General features: G+C 32.8%; 2 protein-coding genes across 2 annotated transcripts; one reads left to right on the forward strand and one right to left on the reverse strand.

Moving 5' to 3' along the window:
* On the forward strand, positions 1,134 to 2,444 carry LOC104759697 (putative F-box protein At1g32660). The gene has a single exon (XM_010482596.1). It carries the CDS (start codon positions 1,134 to 1,136, stop codon positions 2,442 to 2,444), a length of 1,311 nt encoding a protein of 436 aa, XP_010480898.1.
* LOC104757813 (agamous-like MADS-box protein AGL86) lies at positions 7,196 to 8,387 on the reverse strand. Its single transcript, XM_010480603.2, has one exon. It carries the CDS (start codon positions 8,363 to 8,365, stop codon positions 7,292 to 7,294), a length of 1,074 nt encoding a protein of 357 aa, XP_010478905.1. The 5' UTR covers positions 8,366 to 8,387; the 3' UTR covers positions 7,196 to 7,291.

Genomic DNA, 17,296 nt, shown 5'->3' on the forward strand with positions numbered 1-17,296 from the left:
AAACGAGCCAATTTGGTGGAAAATTGTTTACATACAAAACATGATGCGGAGAGGTACGCGCTTGGCGTGCCAGAGACTGATCTTGTTTTGTTTCACTTTCTTTACCATTCTTTTTTTTTATTTTTTTTTGTCGACATTCTAATATTAATTCTCACAAAAGAGAATACATGATGAAACGGAGCCCAACAACTCAAAATACAAAGCCCAAACTTAAACCCAACCTTAAATCCATTACAATTTTACAGTAAAGCAGAAACTAGGTTTAGAGAAGGACACGTGTTTAGACTTTAGACACGTGTTAATGAGCAAAGTTGGGGTGGAAACAACCGACTCGTCACCGTTTTTCCACCGGAGTTGAATCGCCGATTAGATCCAAAAATTCTCCGACTAGAAAATCACGCTTTCCGCCCTGGGAGTCTAACCGATTCCAGCTTCTTACTCCGAATTCCATCATAAACCTTTTGCAGTTTTCTCCGAGAATGAAGAAACAGAGGCTCTAAAAACATCAGATCTATTTAACTCAGGAAGACGCAAGAAGATGAGATGCCAAATTAGTCGCAAAACTTCGCTCTCCTAATTCGTTCTTCACCATCCACGAATTCCTCCCATCACGATTCTCAAACCGAAGAAGAAACCATCATCCAAAGCCGATATGGCAACCAATGGTACGAGGACTTACTCTCCTTTTGAATGGAATCGAGCAATCTGAAAATTCAGAAACTCTGAACAGATCTCGGCTATCTCTTTAAAAGAGAAAGAAGACAGATCCTGCAAAAGGAGAAGCAAAGCAAAACAGAAAAAAACAGAAGCTCGCATTTAGGCGAGAAAGAAAACCGGACAAAGCCGGAAACAAAAAACCGACGATTTATATTTCGCCGGAAAGCATAAACGGAAGCTTTCTCTCTCTGAAAGATTTTTCACTTTCTTTACCATTCATTATTCAATATTCACAAAATAAATAAATTTTGAGGAATATTTTTGTCTTTTTTTTTTTAATTTCCTTAGTCACCTAATTCACACTCTTTGAAGAGAAGAAGGTCAAGAAGAAAAAAACGTAAAACAAAAAAAATTTTGGGGAAAAAATGGTTAGGGTTTCCTTAGGAAGATAAGAAGGACCCCAAGTTAGGTCTGAAATGGTTTCTGCAAATTCTATAGTGAAGGGCTACAAGAATCAAACCTCTTTTACTAATCGAGTCGAATCTAGGGTTTGCTTGGGAGACGCCATGAAACGTAACGAGGAGGAGGATGAGAAAGACACAAACCCAAGTAAGTCAGCTTTTGATTCGCTCTCTCTTGATCTACAGATGGCTATACTGACTAGAGTGCGTGCCAAGACTCTTATGAATTCCCGATGCGTGTCAAAGACGTGGTCATCCATCATCGGAAGCCAAAAATTCATTGATTCCTTCTTTGCTATGTCCTCGAAGCAATCACGGTTTATAGTCGCTTTGAGTAATGGTGTATTCACCACGCCTGAGCAGAAGCTTACCTTCTTCTTCTCGTTTCAACACGACGAGGGAGAGAAGCATCAGTCTTCTTTTTTGGTACCCAGCTTCGAGATGGCAATTCCCACCACCTTTGCATACTACAGACAATTTTTGGCTTCTCTCCATGGCATTCTCGCTGTGAAAGCAAACTCATGGATGATGATGTGTAACCCTAGCATGGAGCAAGTCGTTAAGTTACCTGCTGGAGGTCCCATTGCTTCTTTTGTGGGATACGATCCGATTGATGATCAATTCAAAGCATTATCATGTTCTTCAAGAAATCTGAATGATTATATTGGTAATCTGGAGCACAAGGTATTAACAGTGGGAAGTGGTCAAGGATGGAGACCCATTAAAGGTACCACTTTACCTTATAGGACGAGTTCAGCTAGTGTATGCATCAACGGTTTTCTGTACTATGTTGCTTTCTTCACCCAAACTACAGGTCAAGCTTTTGTGCGTTTCGATGTTAGATCTGAGAAACTAAGTTTCATCAAAGTACCTAGTGATGTTGTGCTAAGCGGGGACGAATCAGTTTTCTTAGAATACAAAGGGAAACTAGCTTCCATTGTGAGACACCCTTATGCTCGTTTCACTAGTTTTTATTTGTGGATACTAGAAGACGCCGAGAAACCTGAATGGTCAAAGCAAACATGTGTTATACCCTCCTCTGTGTGGGATGATATTGAGTGTGGTGAAATATCTTTTCCTGGCACCAACAAGGCTGGTGAGATCATTATCGCCCCAACAAAGTTATCACGCAATGTTCGACCCTTCTACATTTTCTACTACTATGTTGAAACACAAAACATAAGAAGAGTTAGGCTCCTAGGAATTGGAGACAGTGAAGAGTTTAGGCGCTCTTATGGATTCCATGATAGACCCGAGGATTATTTTGTTCTGATCGCACATCAACACGTGGAGAGTCTTGGCTTTTTTAAATATCCTCTAATTTAACTTGATTCCAAGGATCCTCTAATGTAAGAGAGCATTGAAAAATCTTGTCTTTTATTTATTTTTACTTTTACTTTCAATATTTAATCAACAACTGAAGAACTCAAATCACTTACAATTTCTCCTCTAATGGATTGTAGAATTCTTTGGCTATGGTGCTGACCACTGTAGAAACCAATAAGTTAAATGATCTTCACTTCTTTAGCAATAGACGACCACAGGAAAATACAAAAACACTTGTATAAATAGTAAAATAGCTACGTACGTGCTTTGTCCTTCAATTTGGAACCTTCAAAATGAAACCATTTAGTCTTTCGTTTGTACTCAAAGTGAAACCTTCTAATTGCATGCTTCGGTTTTTCTTTTTTTCTGCTTCTTTGATTTACATCCTCTTTTTGTTTGGAAGCTTCTCGTATTACTCTTTTTTGAGCAAGACAAAAAAACAAGTAAGGTAGACTTAGATCCGCTCTCTCTTCAACAGATGACTTTTCTGACAAGAACACCGGCCAAGTCTCTTATGAAGTTTTGATGCGTGTCAAATATGTGGTCTTTCAACCATTATTTTGGAGATTAATAAGTTGAATAACATTCAATCCAATTTTATTCAACTTAATATTTTTAACTTTTCCAATTTTAAACAACCATTTGCAGCCGAAGACATCCATTTTTAGAAGCTCACCATCAGAAGAAAAAGCCATCAACTTAAACAAAAAGCAAGCAATTTTTATTTGAATTTTATCCAGTAATTTAATTCTCCACATTCATTTATTTTCTTTTTCTTCTTTAGACATTTATTTTCGCTGTTTAAGCACTATCTATGCATGTGGTTGATGAAATCCTAGCGGAGCAAGTCGCTAAGTTACCCACTACCACAGATTTCGTGGGATAAGATCCGATTTCATAATCTATTAATCTATATATACAAAGTATATTATCCTTTTGTACAAGAATTTGGAACGATTCTAGTGGTCATATGGAGCACAAGGTGTATTAACATCAGGAGGTTGAAGCTTCTCGTATTTCTCTTCATTTCATGAAAACTGTTAATAATAAACTAAAATATCAAAACCTATATAATACATTTTCTTCTTCATATATTACCTTTAAATGTGATATTNCTCTTCAACAGATGACTTTTCTGACAAGAACACCGGCCAAGTCTCTTATGAAGTTTTGATGCGTGTCAAATATGTGGTCTTTCAACCATTATTTTGGAGATTAATAAGTTGAATAACATTCAATCCAATTTTATTCAACTTAATATTTTTAACTTTTCCAATTTTAAACAACCATTTGCAGCCGAAGACATCCATTTTTAGAAGCTCACCATCAGAAGAAAAAGCCATCAACTTAAACAAAAAGCAAGCAATTTTTATTTGAATTTTATCCAGTAATTTAATTCTCCACATTCATTTATTTTCTTTTTCTTCTTTAGACATTTATTTTTGCTGTTTAAGCACTATCTATGCATGTGGTTGATGAAATCCTAGCGGAGCAAGTCGCTAAGTTACCCACTACCACAGATTTCGTGGGATAAGATCCGATTTCATAATCTATTAATCTATATATACAAAGTATATTATCCTTTTGTACAAGAATTTGGAACGATTCTAGTGGTCATATGGAGCACAAGGTGTATTAACATCAGGAGGTTGAAGCTTCTCGTATTTCTCTTCATTTCATGAAAACTGTTAATAATAAACTAAAATATCAAAACCTATATAATACATTTTCTTCTTCATATATTACCTTTAAATGTGATATTAATAGTTCCATAAACATGAAATAGGAAACATTATCTGAATTTATATATGTATCAAGTTATTGGTAAGGTATATGCATTTCTTCTTCTTCCACTTCAAATGTTAAAGGAGAAGAGTAACGTAAAATTTTACTTCTTCTTCTTCCCCATTAACGTATTTGATGTCTAGTTTAAGTCTTAATATAAAATCAGGTCATTAGGTGCACAAATCTCGATCGATATTTTCCTGAAAAGAAAACCATCATTAGATTAAATTTTTGTAATGTACGATAATGTTCCATCTCCTTCTAAAGGTGCTTCGATAGATGGAACTAGAATGAAATATGAGTTAGTAAAAAAATGTAACATGAATAAGCCAATAGTGTCAAACTCATCTATTGTCTTTTTGTCCAGCAAAAACAAAACTTGTCACATGATCATAAGCCAATTGTGTCAAACTCATCACTCATTCAATATCCATATATATCAAATCGTTATTAGGTTAGTTAAAAACAGTTGGCTCCTTCTTCATTTACTCATACAACCCCTCTAAAATGACCATACAATCGGTGGTGGCTGCCTTTCCATCTCCAGTTCGTTAGCATCTTCAGGTCTCTTGTCGAGATGTTTTCTTTTAATTATTCCCTGGTTTTAGTTGTGTGGGAGGTGTGGTTAGCGGTACATTGAGTATTTGCTGTTGTTTGCGTTTGCTTTGAGGCTTGAGCTCTCGAGGATCTAGTAAGCTAGGGCGTTCGGTGTAGCGTTTATTTGCTATTGTTTAATTTAGCTCTGTACTAGCCGACTTCGGAAAACACATATTAGATCTTGAAAGATTTTTTGTTCTTTAAATATTTCAACTAATGAGAGGAAAAATCTAACACCCATATTTCGTTATTTATATCTTTCAATAAGGAGGAATATCTTATTTTATTTCCATCTTTTGTACCTAACGAAGAGTGAAAGACGTACATACAGTCTATATGATACTAACAAAGAGTGACCATGCATGGGAACCAAGCATCATTCCTCTTCCTAAGAATTTGGTATAGGTTTGAAATGTGGTAAGTGTAGAGGAGGGCGATTACATGCTACCTTCTTAACTGCACACGGACCAATACAGCAAGAGAGTTACATTCTAGTTTACCGTCAAAAACTAATTTATGGTTCTTTAACCAAGAAAAACAAAAATCAAATATGGTTTCAAGACATTTAGAAAGATTAAAACTAAAAACTTAACATGTTCATGTCTAAACAAAACAAAAAGTTAAAGAATCAGTACGAAACAAATATGAACAAAAAGTAACATTTTCAATAAATAAGTTCAGAATTATGGAGAAGAGTATATACTTCCCAATAAAGATCAAAATATGTATTTATCAAAAAAGACTCAAAATCTGTAATTAAAATTCTCTTAAGCTTAAGTTGTTTGATAACTATGATCTGTTTTTTTTTGTTTTTTTTTTGTCTATTTAAACAAAACCACAGATTTATTTTTTTACTTTTATTTTAAAAAGGAGGATAGAATAAGATGTGAATATCTCCGCCCATATTTAATTTTTTCTAGGATTTTTGTAATTGAAAATTTAAATGGTCTTTTTCATTTTTTTTTGTTTCAATTTAATGTTTTACATATTTCAGTCAATGTTAATAACATTGGCTTTTTTTTAAGCTAATCATATAAAGCTGTTGACAAGAAAAAAAAAAAAAAATAACATTGGTGAGATTTGTTTCGGTTTTTGGTATTATTTTCCTTTTTCTTATTGGTTTGTTTTAGGAATGAAGGAATTAAAAAAAAAAAAAAAAATTCTCTCTTTTTGTTCTTCTAAACAGTTGCGTTTTGAGAAAGAGTCCTCTTCTCTCTCTCGGGAAAACAGTAGCGGTGGCGACAATGTTCGATTCCACCGTCAAAGTCTCAAAGAGCACCTCCGCCGTCTCTGTTATCTTCGCTTCCAGACGGGGTGATACTGAGCTATCTAGCTCGAGTCTCAAAATCTGACCATGCAGCCTTATCACTCGTGTTCAAGAATTATAAGTCGCTGGTGGGTTCGCCTGAATTGTTGGATCCGTGGCAGTGTGGTGATGGAGAAGTAGGTTTACTTTTTGGATCAGTACAATCATAGCTTCTATTACTCTCCCACTGAAGGTAAATGGGGGAAAGATTTACGTGACTCCAATCTACAAGATGTCAAGACACCAAGAGTTGTGTGGTAGATGAATTGGTTTACTATTCTGACACTTTCGGGAATTTGTTTTGGTGTGAGTCTGAGGAAATGAAGTGGCGCAATCAAAAGGGGATGGCTTGGATGCAAGTGAAGGGTTTGGAGGCTCTGAAGAGAATGGTCCAGTCTGATATTGGGGAGTACTCGTCCGCATCTTGTATGTCCGATAACAAATTCCCGATAACCATCATTACGATATTAATGTGGAGATGAGTTCTCTATCAGATTTTATTTTGCAAATTCTTTTTCTATGGTAAGTGTTTGGATTCCTAAGTGTTTTGGACTTCAAAGCCATTTCCCTTTTGATTCATCTTCTTCTCTTACAAAATCTGTTAAGTATCCAATCCAAGCACGAGCCTCAATGATGGTGACAGACATAGTGCATGCCCTAGCTAACGTCAGCTTTCAAGGATTACATAGTTCAGATTCAACACCCTAGCAAAATTTCTATGCCGGCGAGTTGTGAGGTTCCATTCTAGAATATATAGCTCATGGAGTTGCTCGCCGTTGACCGGCTTTGTCTCGGATTAATTAGAATTGTACTCTATGATTGCTAACCTACTGAGGAGGGAAGAGTTTACAAAACGAATTCACAAGAGATAACAATCTGGATATTCGAGGTAAAAAATCTTATTATATATCTTATTATAAACTAATCTAAGAGCTAAACAAATTAGTAAACATTATTTTATGACTTAACCTTTTCAAATATAATTAAAATTTCGATACAATATTAATTTATTTATTTTGGTCAACACTTTGATACAGTATCTAATACCATAAATAATAGAATCCATTCAAAGGTAGAGGACTAGAAAGTTAAAAACATCATCAAATATTTGTCCTTTGAAATGAACAAACACAAATGCAAACAATTGACACTTCGCTTATTAGAAATCCACATCTTCTGATATAAGACCATTGATGTCATTAGGAGCATAAACACCCGCAATGGTGTTGGTGTTGGTGTTGGCGTTGATGGAAGGCATGTGACCAGTTGTAGCAAAATCCATGGTTGGTAGCTGGTGATAGTTGTCGTTCATAAGAGGGATTTGAGCATTCTCTCCATCATAACCCATCTGTTGTGGATGTCCCAGCAACATATTCATAAATGATCCCTGTTGATCCAGATACTGATTTGGATCCAAACTCATATCCTGGTGCAAATTCATATCATAGATTCCATGTTGAACCGGCCCAAAAGGAACATGGTGTTGAACCGACCCAAAAGGAACATGGTGTTGAACCGAGTCAACAGGAACATGGTGTTGAACCGACCCAAAAGGAACATGGTGTTTAACCAACGATTCATGCTGACTCGGATTCGGATTCATAGTCATACCGTTATCGGGAAAATAACCATAAAATCCATTAGGAGCAGTTACCATAGATGCATCCGCAGTAACAGGATGACCAGTAACCTCAACAGCAGGAGAATCTGCACCAGCAACTGAAGTAGGAACAAGCAGAGTGGAGGAAGAGGACTCACCATTTTCTAATGTAAGGGCATTCATCCTGGAATCAAGCTTCTTGATATAGCCACCAATAAAAGACCTCAGATCTTGAAGGTCCGTTGCAGCATACGGGTGCTGATTCATCTTGCCTTCGAGACAATCAAACATAAGTTGTCTAAGCTGAGTCTCTCGGTTGTCACTACGCAGATTTTCCACTTTCTTTTCTGCTTTGTTAATTTCGCGACGCAAATAGCTCTCGTGATTAAACATATACTTGCACTGATTTTCCACCGGTAACTCCATAACCTTCGAAACCACCTCTTGGACGCCTTCCGCTGACGGCCACACCACCGGATTCTCGTACGGGCTGCAGATGACCGCACAGGCTTTCACACCGCAGAGAGTCGTGAACTCATGGAGTTTCTTCACTATCCCTGCCTTCCTCTTCTTGAATGTTTGTTTCCTCAGGTAGTTGTTAGCTATGAGCGATAACTTCAACCTCCCCTTCATCTTTCTTTGCTTTTCTTTTTTCTGTGTGTGGTGTGTTGTGTTTAGATGTTTGGCTATGAAGACTCTATTTATATTAGTAACGAAACGGGTGCATGTAGTCATTAGGTTACTTGCTGCTTAGCTGGACTCATTAATACGAAGATATAGCAATAAAGATTTGTTTTCTATTTTATTAATTGAGAGGGCCACTAATGAGTGATTTATAGCTTTTGTGTTTATGACTTTAAATATGAACTTTAAGGTTTTGCTTTTTTTACTAAGAATAGGCTATCTTCATCTATAACTCTCATTTTTCTTTTAATGGTAATTTCAAGCTTTGTTGATAAACTATGAAATTTTGTAATATTTTAAAATTTTGCATTTTGCATTTTATTGATTGAGAGGGCCACTAATGACTAATAATAGCTTTTGTGTTTTATGACTTTAAATTTGAACTTTAAGGTTTTGTTTTTTCCGCAAGAAGCTATCGACCGTCTTGAGTCGGAATTTCTAGACTCAAGGTAATTTCAAGCTTTGTTGATAAACTATGAAGTTTTGTAATATTTTAAAATTTTGCATTTTGTATAAGAATATAGTACTACATCTTCAGAAAAAAATTCAATGTAAATGTAAAAATCATGAGTATATAAAAGCTCACAAATGAATTATATGTGTAAGCTATATTAATCATTATTTTAGAGAACTTTCTGTTGTATTTTTTTCCGTTTTTAGGATTAAATTATTTATTGAATTTTTTTAAACAATTCCCAGCTAATTATGAGGAATAAATTAGTTGTAATTAACAGCTAATCTATATTTTCTCTCTAGCCACTTGCAGTATCCAAAAAAAAAATGGAAAATAGAAATCCACTGTAGTTCGTCTGACAAGTGATCATATTACTAAATGCTTAGGTTGCATGGAAACGGAAATGAAAACGTGCAAGCAAAAAATTTGGAAACGGGAAACGATTTTTTTCAAAAATTAGGAAATGGGGAAACGTTTTGGAAAAGTTATATATTTATATATATATATATATATATATAATAAAACACCAAACATAAAAACCATATCAAAAATCGTCAAACAACAAAACTCCAAAATATAAATATTAAATAGTTGAACTAAAACATTAATAATATTATATATTTTTATCTTTAATGAAGTTTTATATTTCTAAATTATTTATTTATTAAGTTTCAAACTAAAAAATAGGGTTTTTGTCGTGTTTCTAAAACGGAAATAGAGCTTCCATTGTGTTTCCAAACATAAATTTTTAGAAATCGTGTTTTCGTGTCTTGTTTCCAAGTTTCCACGAGTTTCTGTTTCCGAAACGTTTCGGAAACGGGAAACAGACCTCTAAAAAAGTTTCCATGCAACATAGAATGCATTTACAAAATAGAAATTATTTATTTATTCTTTGATTTCTTGAAAAAGATTGTTTCAAACAAATATACTAGAAATTAAATATTACATGAGAGACTGGTATAAATGTGATCCAATTACAGCTTTGAAATCATATTTTTTTAATCTTGAATAATTTTATTAAGTTGACTAAAAATTAAATTCTTAATTTTTTAAAAAGAGTGGTTTTATTATTTATCTATTAGTTATTGAAAATACAGTGAATCTAACCATTCAAAAATTAAAATCATAAAATGAAAAAGTAAGAAAGGTATATGGTAAGGCGATAATTTATAAACTATAAAATATTGTAAATAAGACGATCCAATAGTAGCTTTGAAAATTAAGTCTTCAAATTATGAATGAATTTAACAACTGTTATTAAATCTATTAATACATTGTCTTTATTATGTAGCTCCTTAAATCATTAAAATTGAATCAGTTTTTAAATAAATAATGTCATTAGATAATTATAACATCAATTAATGTAATTGATGCTAAGTCATATATTTGCTTCACTTATAAATAAGTAGTTTAAAATTACATCACTTAGTTTTTTTATACAATTTAATTGATACAATGTATTCTGTTTTTTTCCATCCAATTGGCTCGTCTAAGCTAATCTTTTGTCGACAAAAAAAATTCAGTTTTATGTAGTATATTCTTATTTGCTTACTAGCTTAATTACTAATGGTTTGTTACATAACAAATTAATTCATGTGCCATAACAAAACTACTTTTCATGTTTAAATATAAGTCTAAATAGGGATGTCTCAAACTATCTATACTGTGCGTGAAACATGTCCAAATATGACACTTTTTGTAAAACAGAAATAATATTAACTATGATAAGATTATAAATCATAAAAACCCTATGAAAAATCCTGAACCTAACAAGCAAACTACTCAGACATAATCATTGAAGAACAAAACATCTTTCTGAATAATAAGCAATTGAGATTATAAAGAGTAAGAAGGAGTTCAAGAATTCTTCTCTACAAAGCAGATCTGATCTCTCTCTCTCCAAAGCTCTCCAAATCTCACAGGATTGCAGAAAAATAAAAACTTGCTAGAATAAAACTTAAGGGTTTGCAAAAACCTAAAAACTATATATATATGTCCTAAAACACGTTAGAGACTTATGTTGCAATTATGGAAGACTTTGGGCAACTTTTGTAAATTTTCCAAAACTTGGGTCTTGAGTCGGCAGAGAGGGGTGTCGATCGATGCCCCCTTATGTGGTGTCAGTCGATGCTACTCATAGGATCAGACTCCAAATTGATTTCCTTCGAATTGATGCTCCAAAATGATCCAAATTGCTCTATTTTTCTTCTTTCATGCCAAAATCCTAGAAAACCTGTAAAGACTCAAAAACATCCTAGAAAATAAATCAAAAGACTCTAAAAGACTCGTTATATCATGGTTAAAAACTACAAAAACCATGATATATCAAGGAGTCAATTAGTTGTAATTAACAGTTAATCTCTATTTTCTCTCTAGCCACTTGTAGTATCTGAAAAAAATTTTCAAAATAGAAATCCCACTGTGCCTTATACTGCATTTTGTTTGATAGGTGATCATATTACTAAATGCATTTACAAAATAGAATTTATTTATTTATTCTTTGATTTCTTTTTAAAAAAAATTCAAACATATATACTAGAAATTAAATATTACATGAGAGACTGGTATATAATGTGATCCAAATACAGCTTCGAAATCATATTTTTAAATCTTGAATAATTTATTACGTTGAAAACAATAAGTGACTTAATTTTAAGAAAAGAGTAATTTTATTAGCTATCTATTAGTTATTTAAAGTACAGTGAATCTAACCATTCAAAAATTAAAAGCATAAAATAGAAAAAAGTAAAAAATGTATATGGGAAGGCGATAATTTATAAATTATAAGATATTGTAAATAAAACGATCTAAAAGTAGCTTTGAAAATTATATCTTCACATTATGAATGAAATTAATAACTGTTGTTCAATCTACGAGGTTTGGGAGAGATAAGCTCTACTTTTTTCTTGCTCCATTTCTCGATTTGCTTCTGAATCTTCACGACTTCAATATTTCCATTTACTTTGATCTCATTCTTTTCATAATCAAACTCCACACCATGAACCCCTACAATAATAATATATTACTAAATCAACGATGGTTGACAATATATATATATATATATGTGTAAAATTTTATATATACTTTATAAATACCTTTTAAAAACTTTTCAAAATCTTTTAAATTTGACAAAAAAAAACTTTATAAATAGTTGGATCGAGTCTCTAAGTAGTACGTATTATCTAGAAATATCTTATAAAACTTTATAATTTTGCATATTTAAAAATGGATATTTTTGAAAATGGATAGATGAGAGAAACATTTCTAAAAATATTCGCAAACTTTATAATTATTAAATTAATTAACATAACTAATACAGCAATCCGCGCATATGCGCGGACTTTTACCTAGTATTATACCAATAGCTGAGACACATTTAGTTATTTAACCTCATTCTGATTTATTATTTGCAGCTATATGCCATTGTGTTTTTAACAAAAAAAAATGTGTTACTTTAAAAAACTTTAACACAAAACTTTATTAAAATAATTAAGTTTAAGGTTTAAATATATTTTATATATTAGAAAAAATAATTTATTGAAATGCATGTGGGTTACCCGCGGATCTCACGAATTCAAACTGGGCAGATGCAAAGACATTTTGCGGCTCAAAATATTTAAACCTATTCGGGATGGCTTAGTGGACAAGTTTGACCGGGTTAACAATTTTATTTAAATCATTTGGTTCATGAAATTTTAGTTTTTGGTAGTTTTTATCTGATTTGATAGTTTAAGATTTTCATTAAAATCTAAGCGATCACTTATTCGGTTCACATTTGACTCAAATCCATCATCATATCAATCTAAAATTTATGGTGAAACGATTAATATTTTAAACTTTCATAAACTTGATGAATTCAAATTAATATAAGTTTGTATTATAAATGTTATACTAAATAAATATATTTACAAATGTAATATATCAAACAAAAATTTCATCCCGTGCAACAGCACGGGTTATTACCTAGTTAAATATTACATGAGAGACTGGTATATAATGTGATCCAAATACAGCTTCGAAATCATATGTTTAAATCTTGAATAATTTATTACGTTGAAAAAAATAAGTGACTTGATTATAAGAAAAGAGTAATTTTATTAGCTATCTATTAGTTATTTAAAGTATAGTTAATCTTACCATTCAAAAATTAAAAGCATAAAATGGAAAAAAAGTAAGAAATGTATATGGGAAGGCGATAATTTATAAATTATAAGATATTGTAAATAAAACGATCTAAAAGTAGCTTTGAAAATTATATCTTCACATTATGAATGAAATTAATAACTGTTATTAAATCTACGAGGTTTCCGATTTTTTTAATCGATTATAATTACTAGAAAATCTATCACTTTATCTATTGGACTTTGATTACTTGTTTCTATTTTTAATTTGAGGAAAGATTCTAATCTAATTGGAAGTAGTTCTCACATTAAATGATTCATCCATTACACAATCTAACCAGAAAAACAAAAAAAAAAGGGAAATTAGGGAAAAGATTACACAACCAAAAGATAGTCTAAGATTTTTTAAGTCAAGAGGATGAGATGAAATCACTCTAGATTACACAACCATAAGATAAATAAACCACTTTGATTTAAGGATGAAATCACTCTAACCAAAACCATAAATAAACCTTACCGCCACACACAGTCTGAGAGAAAAATCAATCTTCAGTTTCTTCACCGCCGAGCAAGTCGATCACGAGAGCCACCGTAATTAGATTTGCAAGGAGATCATTCGGGTTTTCTTTAGCTTTATGAAGAAGAACCCTCTTACCTATCTCCAGGAGCTCCTTCTCAAGTTTAATTTCCTCACGCCTAGCTTTCTCGAAGTTCCGGTCACTCTCAGTTTTTTTCTCTTTCTTGTTTTGTTCTTCCATAGCTATGTCCTCCTCCTTCTCTCTCTGAAATTTCTTGCCAACAAAAGTCACATCTCCAGAGAGCGAGAGGATGTAGGAGGCAAATGAGATCTTGTCCATCCTGGTAATAGTAGAAACGTCCAAACATTGCACAGTTAATATTTATCTTATGGTTTTGGCTAATTAGAGTGATTTCATCCCATTAACCTAAAAGAATGGTGTAAATTGTTGCACAATTGAAAATGTTGAACAAGTTGAAAAAAAATATTTAACCAAATTTCACCATTTGAATGGAAGGGATTAAAAAAGTTGAAAATAACTATTCAACCCATTCAACTAAAAAAGTTGAAAAATAAACTAATCCTACAACAAAAATGTTCAACTTGTTCAACCATTATTTTGGAGATTAATGAGTTGAATAACATTCAACCCAATTTTGTTCATCTTAATATTTTAACTTTTCCAATTTTAAACAACCATTTGCAGCCGAAGACATCCATTTTTGGAAGTTCACCATCAGAAGAGAAAGCCATCAACTTAAACAAAAAGCAAGCAATTTTTATTTGAATTTTATCCAATAATTTAATTCTCTACATTCATTTATTTTCGTCTTCTTCTTTAGACATTTATTTTTGCTGTTTAAGCACTATCTATGCATGTGGTTGATGAAATCCTAGCGGAGCAAGTCGCTAAGTTACCCACTACCACAGATTTCGTGGGATAAGATCCGATTTCATAATCTATTAATCTATATATACAAAGTATATTATCCTTTTGTACAAGAATTTGGAACGATTCTAGTGGTCATATGGAGCACAAGGTGTATTAACATCAGGAGGTTGAAGCTTCTCGTATTTCTCTTCATTTCATGAAAACTGTTAATACTAAACTAAAATATCAAAACCTATATAATACATTTTCTTCTTCATATATTACCTTTAAATGTGATATGAATAGTTCCATAAACATGAAATAGGAAACATTATCTGAATTTATATATGTATCAAGTTATTGGTAAGGTATATGCATTTCTTCTTCTTCCACTTCAAATGTTAAAGGAGAAGAGTAACATAAAATTTTATTTATTCTTCTTCCCCATTAACGTATTTGATGTCTAGTTTAAGTCTTAATATAAAATCAGGTAATTAGGTGCACAAATCTCGATTGATATTTTCCTGAAAAAAAACCATCATTAGATTAAATTTTTGTAATGTACGATAATGTTCCATCTCCTTCTAAAGGTGCTTCGATAGATGGAACTAGAATGAAATATGAGTTAGTAAAAAAATGTAACATGAATAAGCCAATAGTGTCAAACTCATCTATTGTCTTTTTGTCCAGCAAAAACAAAACTTGTCAAATGATCATAAGCCAATTGTGTCAAACTCATCACTCATTCAATATCCATATATATCAAATCGTTATTAGTGTTAGTTAAAAACAATTGGCTCCTTCTTCATTTACTCATACAACCCCTCTAAAATGACCATACAACCGGTGGTGGCTGCCTTTCCATCTCCAGTTCGTTAGCATCTTCGGGTCTCTTGTCGAGATGTTTTCTTTTAATTATTCCCTGGTTTTAGTTGTGTGGGAGGTGTGATTAGCGGTACATTGAGTATTTGCTGTTGTTTGCGTTTGCTTTGAGGCTTGAGCTCTCGAGGATCTAGTAAGCTAGGGCGTTCGGTGTAGCGTTTATTTGCTATTGTTTAATTTAGCTCTGTACTAACTGACTTCGGAAAACACATATTAGATCTTAAAAGATTTTTCGTTATTTAAATATTTCAACTAATGAGAGGAAAAATCTAACACCCATATTTCGTTATTTATATCTTTCAATAAGGAGGAATATCTTATTTTATTTCCATCTTTTATACCTAACGAAGAGTAAAAGACGTAAATACAGTCTATATGATACTAACAAAGAGTGACCATGCATGGGAACCAAGCGTCATTCCTCTTCCTAAGAATTTGGTATAGGTTTGAAATGTGGTAAGTGTAGAGGAGGGCGATTACATGCTACCTTCTTAATTGCACACGGACCAATACAGCAAGAGAGTTACATTCTAGTTTACCGTCAAAAACTAATTTATGGTTCTTTAACCAAGAAAAACAAAAATCAAATATGGTTTCAAGACATTTAGAAAGATTAAAACTAAAAACTTAACATGTTCATGTCTAAACAAAACAAAAAGTTAAAGAATCAGTACGAAACAAATATGAAAAAAAGTAACATTTTCATTAAATAAGTTCAGAATTATGGAGAAGAGTATATACTTTCCAATAAAGATCAAAATATGTATTTATCAAAAAAACTCAAAATCTGTAATTAAAATTCTCTTAAGCTTGACTTGTTTGATAACTATGATCTGCTTTTTTTTTTGTTTTTTTTTGTCTATTTAGACAAAACCACAGATTTATTTTCTTACTTTTATTTTGAAAAGGAGGATAAAATAAGATGTGAATATCTCCGACCATATTTAATTTTTTCTAAGATTTTTGTAATTGAAAATTTAAATGGTCTTTTTCATTTCTTTTTGTTTCAATTTAATGTTTTACATATTTCAGTCAATGTTAATAACATTGGCTTTTTTTTAAGCTAATCATATAAAGCTGTTGACAAGAAAAAAAAAAAAAAATAACATTGGTGAGATTTGTTTCGGTTTTTGGTATTATTTTCCTTTTTCTTATTGGTTTGTTTTAGGAATGAAGGAATTAAAAAAAAAAAAAAAAATTCTCTCTTTTTGTTCTTCTAAACAGTTGCGTTTTGAGAAAGAGTCCTCTTCTCTCTCTCGGGAAAACAGTAGCGGTGGCGACAATGTTCGATTCCACCGTCAAAGTCTCAAAGAGCACCTCCGCCGTCTCTGTTATCTTCGCTTCCAGACGGGGTGATACTGAGCTATCTAGCTCGAGTCTCAAAATCTGACCATGCAGCCTTATCACTCGTGTTCAAGAATTATAAGTCGCTGGTGGGTTCGCCTGAATTGTTGGATCCGTGGCAGTGTGGTGATGGAGAAGTAGGTTTACTTTTTGGATCAGTACAATCATAGCTTCTATTACTCTCCCACTGAAGGTAAATGGGGGAAAGATTTACGTGACTCCAATCTACAAGATGTCAAGACACCAAGAGTTGTGTGGTAGATGAATTGGTTTACTATTCTGACACTTTCGGGAATTTGTTTTGGTGTGAGTCTGAGGAAATGAAGTGGCGCAATCAAAAGGGGATGGCTTGGATGCAAGTGAAGGGTTTGGAGGCTCTGAAGAGAATGGTCCAGTCTGATATTGGGGAGTACTCGTCCGCATCTTGTATGTCCGATAACAAATTCCCGATAACCATCATTACGATATTAATGTGGAGATGAGTTCTCTATCAGATTTTATTTTGCAAATTCTTTTTCTATGGTAAGTGTTTGGATTCCTAAGTGTTTTGGACTTCAAAGCCATTTCCCTTTTGATTCATCTTCTTCTCTTACAAAATCTGTTAAGTATCCAATCCAAGCACGAGCCTCAATGATGGTGACAGACATAGTGCATGCCCTAGCTAACGTCAGCTTTCAAGGATTACATAGTT

Source organism: Camelina sativa, chromosome 17 (assembly GCF_000633955.1).
Source record: "Camelina sativa cultivar DH55 chromosome 17, Cs, whole genome shotgun sequence".
NCBI lineage: Eukaryota > Viridiplantae > Streptophyta > Magnoliopsida > Brassicales > Brassicaceae > Camelina > Camelina sativa.

Excerpts from the sequence above, each read along its gene's own strand:
- LOC104759697 (XM_010482596.1), top strand. The coding sequence starts at position 1,134 with ATGGTTTCTGCAAATTCTATAGTGAAGGGCTACAAGAATCAAACCTCT.
- LOC104757813 (XM_010480603.2), bottom strand. The coding sequence starts at position 8,365 with ATGAAGGGGAGGTTGAAGTTATCGCTCATAGCTAACAACTACCTGAGG.